At 36.5% G+C, this 8,819-nt stretch overlaps 1 protein-coding gene and 1 pseudogene across 1 annotated transcript; one reads left to right on the top strand and one right to left on the bottom strand.

Annotated features, from left to right (window-relative positions):
• Nucleotides 1-4,683: 4,683 nt before the first annotated feature.
• On the top strand, nt 4,684-6,290 carry LOC109058636 (annotated as a pseudogene).
• A 35-nt stretch (nt 6,291-6,325) lies between these two features.
• On the bottom strand, nt 6,326-8,405 carry si:dkey-85k7.10 (endonuclease domain-containing 1 protein). Its single transcript, XM_019075839.2, has 2 exons — nt 7,694-8,405; nt 6,326-7,170 (listed from the first exon to the last, which is right to left on the bottom strand). The coding sequence occupies exons 1-2, from the start codon at nt 8,009-8,011 to the stop codon at nt 6,589-6,591; spliced, it is 900 nt and encodes a 299-aa protein (XP_018931384.1). The 5' UTR covers nt 8,012-8,405; the 3' UTR covers nt 6,326-6,588.
• Nucleotides 8,406-8,819: the final 414 nt, after the last annotated feature.

Here is an 8,819-nt window from a genome sequence, read left to right as displayed (position 1 = left end):
TTGCAATTTGTGCAATACTCCTTGTTCTGGCTGCTGACCAGTCTTAAACAGCAGATGTATGCTAATCATCTGCTGTTTAAGAATGCCAAATTCACAGTTAAACCATTTAGAGAATGACCGACAGCTTGCCAGTGGACAAAAAGAAATCCTGAGGTCATTTCATGAAGACAGCAGTAATTAAACAACTGCTGAAGCTAACAGAGAAGCCAATAATGCAGTCACAAGTGTCTTACATAATATTACATAAACGTTCACAATACACATCAACAAAAATGTTAAACCTGTGAGCTTAGTCAGGTTTTGGCAACAAACATTTTTAAAAAGTGGCAACATTTAAGTTAGTAATTCCTGTATGCTATTTGCATGCAATGTTTAAGCAATAAAAATGTACACATTTGCAGTAAAATGTCTGAAAAGTTGGATGCAATAACTGTGCAATTCAGTCTGACACTGCCAAGCCTCCACTCACCTACAGTTATCCGTACAGTCTTGTGTCCAGCTTGAATCATAACTACATGCCCACAAACAGTGTGACCTCTTTAGGGTTTTATTCTTTCCATTCTAACCACTGTATTTTGCATCGGGGGCCTGATATTTAGTCTAGTTTTGGAATTTCTTCCATCTCCAGATTTGTGTCTGATCTTAAGTGTTCATCTTTATTCTATCTCAAGTCAAAACATTCAATTTCAGGCCAGCATTCACGTATCCCTTATCATACATTGTTTATCGTAGTCTATTCTTTGACCTTGTGATCTGTTTTTATGCATGTTTTTCTGTGTTTCTTTTATCTACCTGCTGTGTCTTGACCTTGCTTTAGTAATGGTTTAAATCCCTTTCAGTTTAATGGATCTTATATGCATCCACTAAAGCCAACAGTTAATAAACTATAAAATTAATTTTAGGGAAATATTGTAACCTTAATTACTGAATTTTATTTCAAAAATAAATATTTGGTTGCTGAATTGTACAGCTTCAAATGTCTACCATTTCACAATAGGCCTACTGTATATGGTAATGCCATTTATGTAAAACAGGACATCTATTTTAATGATTTAAAGAACAAAGAGCCATATCATGCATAAAGTTCCTCATGCAGAAAAACGCATGAAGATACATAATAGGTCAAAAACTGCTGTGTTTACCAAACCATTTGTTTAGACTCATACAGGTTGTTTTTCTTTCCAATGACAATGGCATCCAGTCTATCCAGAGATATTTTGGGGATTGTTCCTGCTTTGGAAACTTTATTAGCAGAGTGATGTGTGATACTACTTCTGCCAGTGTTGCTTCTCTGGTTGAATAGGTCTTTGTTTGTCTTGGGGAATGGACAGAGGACGATTAGTGTTTCTGTCCATAAGGAAACAACTGAGGTTGTCCACATGAACGCGGGTATTTTCAAAACTGCAGGTTTTTCTATGAGGTTTTTTTGAACATTTTTGAATACTCATGCCAGGAAGCATGTGCTGTTATCTCTGCCCACTGGAAACTTTTTCAGTCTTCTAACTGGCCAACATGGCTTTACGGTTGAGATTATATCGCCAACTGTTGGCTTGGCATGCTCTTGACAGTGCTTCATAGCATGCTTTTGCGTTTTCATGTGGACAGAGATTTTTTTAAAAACGGAAAAAGGAAAAACTCCTGTGTACTGTGGGCATGGCCTGAGAAACAAAAATAATGTAAGCTCCAATCAAAATGTTTTTAAGATAATAATAAAACACAAAACAAGGGGAACAAATAAAATGTAAAATACGTTACTTCCTAAAGCATTATTCAAGTTATTCAATTATTCATTATTCAAGCATGATCTTTGGACAATCAATTAGCAACTGTAACATGATGCATAACAATACAACATATTCAATGCACAGAATGTTCATTTCTAAGTTGGCATTTACTGCACAACCAAAATTTCTAAGTAATTAATAAACATATGCTATGTAACAGAACGTAGCTTACCTTATTCATAATACTAGCCAAAGCCAGCAGTCCAATGGATCTAATGATATTTTCATTAACAAATGACTGGCTCCCTCTACTGATGAACTGAGCATATGAGCATAATTAGGGGATGTAAAACGATTTCAATTATTTAGCAACAACTGCCTAATAAATGCAAGTCAGTGCATCAAATAATTAAACGTGAAAACTAACAAATGACATGCACGTATAGGCCTAATGTACATTGGAAATCCACACTAACCCAAATGCATCAGAATAAATAAAGTTGCGTAACAATGCACAGCGTCTTTCAATGAGCTGCAAAAAACAACCACACAGCGCGAAAAGTGAAATTCGAATCACGAAAAAACGAATAAATGAACAAATCAATAGACCTTACCAGTTATTTTGATGCAATGTTCAAAAGGTTTTATGGCATTACATGTTTGAATCAGCCTGTCAGTATTACTTAGAAGGAACTCAACGCTTATACTGTTTCTACATTTCACTCACTTAGGCTACTGAATTGCAATATATTATTACTTTGAGTGATGTCCATCTTGAATTTAAGTTGCGTGTTAGTGAAAATATCAGTTTAATTACTTACTGGTTGTTCAGATTCACATTTGGAACACACAGGCTTTCCCGCCATTGGGCCAAACTGTTCCAAGTGAGGAATGATTCCACATGCATTTCCACTTGTTTCGGTTCGGCGAAGTACAACTACAAACAGTCCTGCCACAACACAAAGCGACTGCTACATATTAAGCCTTTATCGTGAATTAGGAGAAAATAACAATAAAGTACTCCTTTAAACATAAAATAAAATCCTGTTTTGTTAACTCTAGTTTCTTACATCTAATTTTAGTGTTTCTGGTCACGTTTCACTCTTTATCCACTCTCACCAACTGTTCAAAACGTTTAATTTTAAATCTCAGGTAGGGTACAAAGGGGCTAAAGGCACACCTTAAGACTTGAATTTGTTTTGAGGGTGTGCTAGGACATGCTCGCATGCTTGGTGGTTCGAAAAAGGCATTATTTTTTACATAATTTACATTTTTACAATACCTTACTTGCCCATCCTGGCACAAACGGGTCGATTAGTTCCGGGTTTGATAAAGGCCCGCCTTCTGAAAAACGAAAGAACCTTTGCACGCACGGATATTGCAAGACATATTAGAGTGGTAACGTTATTGTTGTTGTTTTTGGCTAAATCACGTTTTAGATAGGATGTCAACAACCGCCTAAACACATGCATTTACTATGTACAGATAAGTGCAAATGTATTATTTGTATTGCTATTTAATTAGCAATAAACTAATTAAATTCTAATTAACAACAACCAACCAAACACCAACACCACTATCAACAACCCAAAATAAACAACCAACAAAACATCAAAACCACACAAACAACCACACCAAACACACCAGCAGCATAGCAACACCCTAGAAACCATCCCAGGTACCCTAGCAACCACCCCAAATACCCTAGCAACCACACAGGTATTCTAGTAACTGCATTTCTATCTATCTATCTATCTATCTATCTATCTATCTATCTATCTATCTATCTATCTATCTATCTATCTATCTATCTATCTATCTATCTATCTATCTATCTATCTATCTCTGACAGACTGTATTGCCTTCAAACATTCAAACTTTATGCTTTTAAAACTAATTTAAACTTCTTACTATTTCAGACTGAAAATCATCAAACTTTCTTAAACTTTTCAAACTTTTTTAAACTTTTTGGTAGCACTCCGCTAAGATAAAAAAAACTGCTTTATCAGACACTACATGCAAGATTACATGAAAATGACATCCACTTTTCTGAAGACAGTCGGTTTCTTTCAGTGATATAAAAACACCCGCACTCAGTGTATGGGAAAAACTGTAGTCTCATAACTGAAGTGTAAATTCTGCAGATTACATCACTGTCCGAAGTTGTACTGTCAGCAATTTATTATAAAAACTGTAACATACATATTTACATACATAATTATTCAAGTGCATGTGTAATAACTTGCGAAAACTTGAGGCTACACCGTGTACGCCCGCCTTTAGTGGGAATTGTTTTAATGATATTCCAATGGACCGCTTTTTGATGTCACAAAACCCGGAAAACAAACACTGTAGTCCAAACGAGCCCTTAGTTGTAGTTCTTGAAAAGAGATTGTTTAAAAACAAAATATCTCCCTTTGGAGTGGACCTCGAAATTTGTAAGTTTGTAGATCTTTTTTATGGCCGAACATACACACTACACACTGACTAAAGTTAAAAAAGTGAAAAAGCATAATAGGACCCCTTTAAGAAAAAATGTGCTATTCACTGCGCCTAAAATGTAGGTCTGTAATTGCAGGAAAAAAAAATATAGCCTACTTTGTATTGAACATTAATGGAGCAACAGATTTTGTGTGAAAATAAATCATTCAAATTGTTTATTTTGTTTAAAAATCGTCTTTTTATTTCCCAAATATCTTGAAAAGCAGATGTTTTGGAAAGTGTTATGCCACGTTTATGTGCCATCTAGTGGTTTAGAAGAAAATAATATCAAAGGCGCCTTTAGCCCCGTTGTACCTTACTTATTAATTTTTTTTTTTTTACAATACTCAGGGGTGTATTTATATACGCTATTCATTGTTTATTTAATTATGATCACACTTTAGTGTGTGTAAAACAGAAAAGAATCGGGGAAAGTACGAATTTGAGGCGGAACTGTTTTAGAAAGAGCTCATACACCAGAGGGAAGTGTTTCATAGATGGAAGTCTGTGTCGAGATGAAACCATATGAAACGTTCATTAGTGTTTTTAGTGCTTGAACGGTAGCTATCAGCGCTTATATACACGTGCAGACATGGAAAGAGGGGCACATAAGAAAACTGAGTGTATAGATTGGGGTAGACATGTTTGTGGACAAACTCCGATGACAGCCAATAACGAAACATGGAAGGATACATTAGTAAAGAACGCACATGACGGGCTACTTCAGCCATCTCCAGATTGTGACAGATGCTCAGTGATATCAGGAGACTGCCTCTATTATCATTATGGTTGTGATGGCAAGGAGGACAGAGGTTGGGGTTGTGGATACAGGACTGTTCAGACCATGGCTTCATGGTTGAGTTTTAATCAACCTCTCAGTGTGAGCCACAGACACCCACCTAGTCTTTCTGAATTACAACAAACTTTGGTGGAAATAGGGGACAAACCTGGTGTATTCCTGGGATCCAGGGAGTGGATCGGGACATTTGAGGCAAGCCTTGTTCTTGACCAGCTCTATGATGTTCCCTGCCGCATAGTGCATGTGCGGTATGACAAGGAGCTTTGGATCAGTGCTCTTTCTACAATCTCTGTCTCCCTCACCCGTGGGTCACCTGTCATGATGGGAGGAGACCGAGACAGTTCCTCAAAGGGGATCTTAGGTGTGTGCACTGGTAAACAGGGGAGTTATTTGCTTGTTATGGACCCTCATTATTTCGGCTGTCCCTTGGATAAAAAGTCATTGCAAAGTCAAGTTGGCTTACTGCTAAGAAATGACATTCTTTGGATCAGTGCTCTTTCTACAATCTCTGTCTCCCTCTTACTGCTAAGAAGTGACAGTGTTGGTTTTTCTCCCCTTGTTTATACTGTAATCAGTATGTGAGAATTTTTACAATATGCATTGTCTTAATCCAGAGATATTGGTGGAACAAGGACTATTGTTAGGTTAAATATCCTATAAAATGCACAGTTTCTTTAGCCTTATATGCAAAATTAGTAATTTTTCTTTTTCGCCCAGTCACATGATTAAAATAACTAAATAAAAATGGCATTGACATCCATGCTCGTTTCTTTCTTGCATTAACATGTGCCTCAAAGCTGTCTCAGCAAGAGCAAAGTAGTATTTGAATATCAAACCATGACAACGAACTGATAAATGAACCACGTGTGACTTTTTTATTTTAATATTTATTTCACAGATGAGACTTAAGTGTTAACAGCATCCTGTTTACATTTATAGACATTTAATCTCATTAATTTACCCTAAATGTGCTTTAGCTTTACAGATGGGAAGTACAGCATGCTATACAACATACTAACATCTAGGCACTAATAAAGGTAAAGATCAGAAATGAAGCTTAGTTTTTAGCACATAGATGTAGTCAATCTCTAAAAAGTATCTTTGTCCCAAAGTAATTTATATCAGCTTGTATGTTTTAATGGTTTACGTGCCTTAAAGTGATAGCTCATGCAAAATTGAAAATTCTGTCAACATTTACTCACCATCATGTTGTTCCAAACCTGTATGAGTTTCTTTTTTTCTGCTGAACACATAAAAAGTTATTTTAAAGAATGTGGGTAACCAAACAGTCCAATGACTTACATAGTATGGAAAAAAAATACTATGGTTAAGGGGGAGCAATATCCCACATTCTTCAAAATATCTTCTAGTATGTTCAGCAAAAGAAATAAACACATACAGGTTTGGAATGACATGAGGGTGTGTAAAGGATTACAGAATTTTTCCTATAATTCGATGAATTAAAACATTACCATTCATTATACACAAATGCAATGCATATCATTTAGTATTAAGTTTAATGTAGTATCTGCAATTCTTATGATAATGAACCCCTTGGATTGGTTCATTATACAATTCTAATCTTTACGCATCTGACACACAGTCACTGTAAAAGATCTGGAAGTTCTTGTCCACCTCCATTTTGCCCTTGAGAAACTTCTCCAGATTTTTGATAGGAACCTCCACCATCTGGTTGTTCACGTGATCATTAAGACCGTAGGCGCCGAACGCTGGAAACTTATACCGCTCTGAGTAGGGAGCATTGTGATCATAATCTGTGCAGCAATAGGCTGTCCACATGAACTCTGGGATGGCGACACGATCTAGGTTATCACGTCGAATCGTATTACCTGATGTTGTCACCCCAGTGATCACATAAGCCTTTCCGTGACAATAATTGTTGAGCCGTTTGCGAGTAACCTCTACCTGTGTGCTCCAGGGACCAAAATTGAACTCCCTTATCAGGGGAACTACATTGGTCAGTGTGTAGGTGGCAGCTTTGTCCAGCGGGTCTGCCTGATGCTCATCGGGGTTCATTTGGCCACGTTCATATTGCACCACATCAACGTAGTCTTCTAACACAGCCTGCGTGTCTTCAAAGTTTTTGTGCATTAAGGAAGATTGAGGAAAGGGTTCCATGTTATTGCTTCCTTTCTCAGTTGCCAGCTGTGCAAAATGAGAAATGCAGGTGATGAAAATGAGATTAAGATGGGTTGAGATTAGAGAGAAACATTCAACTGTATCATTTTAGTACTGAAACAGACTATTTATTTAGAGTTTTTGAAAGAATGGAAAGAAGATGTATATCTATCGATCTATCTATCTATTTTTTTTTGTAAAAGTTGATTTTAATATGAGAGAAAATATCATTTATTCCTGTGATGGAAAACCCAGTCTTCAGTATAACATGATCCTTTAGAAATCATTCTAATATGCTACATTCTGATGCTCAAGAAACATTGTTATTATTATCAAAGTTGAAAACAATTGTGCTGCTTTATATTATTGTGGAAAACGTGATATGTGATACAAGTTTTTACTGCATTTTTGCATTGCGAATTCTGTATTAATTTATTGCATCCTTGTTAAATAAAAGCAATCATTTTTTTCTAAAAAACTGACCTCAAACTTTTGAATGATTGAGTACATACAGTATATACTAAACATGTTATTCTTAACACACACTCACCTGTGGTTCAAACATCCAGGGAATGTCTACACGTTTCTCCCCATCTGATTTCTTGAAGGTGTATGCTGAATATATGGGGATGTGTTTTTGGGGGTCGTAGAGGGTAACAAAGCGAGCCTTGTCCAAATAGCGCTGGCAGATCTTCTTTAGGGAAGTACTGAGGTAACCTCGTGGTGGAGTGCCCATATAAAGGAAATCCTTACAGCGATCTACTTGGGAGAAATCGTCCACCACTCCGGCTTGTGATCTAAATATCAAACACATCAGTGAGATCAGCAAGGTTCCAAACCAGGACCAGCAATAGACCGTGAGCTTCATGTTGTCCTAAAGACTTTAAATTGTTGTCTTCTTTGTAAAATGTTCTTTGGACTGAAAGTATCACAAGGAAAAATTTCAGGAAAAATGTGGCTGGTTTATTCACTCTCTCCAACTGACTGTGTGTATCTCATTTAAAATTGACTGACTCTTCACTGGTAGGTGGAGAATAAAATGAGAACCATTGAAAATTCTAATGTGGAGTACAAAGTACATGCAAAACCATGTTCGGATAGTCTGATCTAACTGATAAAATGAACTTTAGTGTGCCAGTATCTTCATCCACATGCAAATCATCAAGGTAAATTTGCTCACTGATGGCTTAATGTTCAATGGATCCTTAAAGGTGAATATAGTTTTCCGGTCAGCCAGCAACCTGAGCCTGAATAGGAGGTGATAGAAAAGAACAGAAATTTTAAATTTAACTAAATGTTACTTTTAGACAAGTGAAGTTATTAATGCCATTTCAGGAGGAGTACAAACATCTAATGTTCTAAATTAATATCCAAGTATAAAAATCAGCCTCTTACCACTTCTGTTGTTAGTTTTTTCTGCATCCCTCCTCCTCCCCTCTCCTCCTTTTATGCATATTAATTTATTTATCTTTCTGTCTATAGGGGGCTATTGGAGGTCGAGTAGAATGGTCTCTCTGAGCCCTCCATTGCAGACATCAAGCCAAATCTGCTTACCACTAATGCTAAGATTATATGGGCATACAAACTTATGAAATGTTTTCTTCGCAAATATGAGAAGAATAAATGGTTAGTTATATGGACTGTTAACTGACTTATCTTTCTGTGTTGTACCTATT

This window comes from Cyprinus carpio, chromosome B7 (genome assembly GCF_018340385.1).
Source record: "Cyprinus carpio isolate SPL01 chromosome B7, ASM1834038v1, whole genome shotgun sequence".
In the NCBI taxonomy this organism is placed as follows: domain Eukaryota; kingdom Metazoa; phylum Chordata; class Actinopteri; order Cypriniformes; family Cyprinidae; genus Cyprinus; species Cyprinus carpio.
The sequence above is the reverse complement of the archived record's forward strand: the minus strand, read 5'-3'. Positions and strand labels throughout refer to the sequence as shown.

What these genes read in the sequence shown, in the direction of transcription:
- si:dkey-85k7.10 (XM_019075839.2), bottom strand. Translation starts at nt 8,011, where the DNA reads ATGAAGCTCACGGTCTATTGCTGGTCCTGGTTTGGAACCTTGCTGATC. An exon ending in CCTGGATGTTTGAACCACAG is followed by an intron (nt 7,171 to 7,693) that starts GTGAGTGTGTGT and finishes CATTTTGCACAG; the next exon opens with CTGGCAACTGAGAAAGGAAG.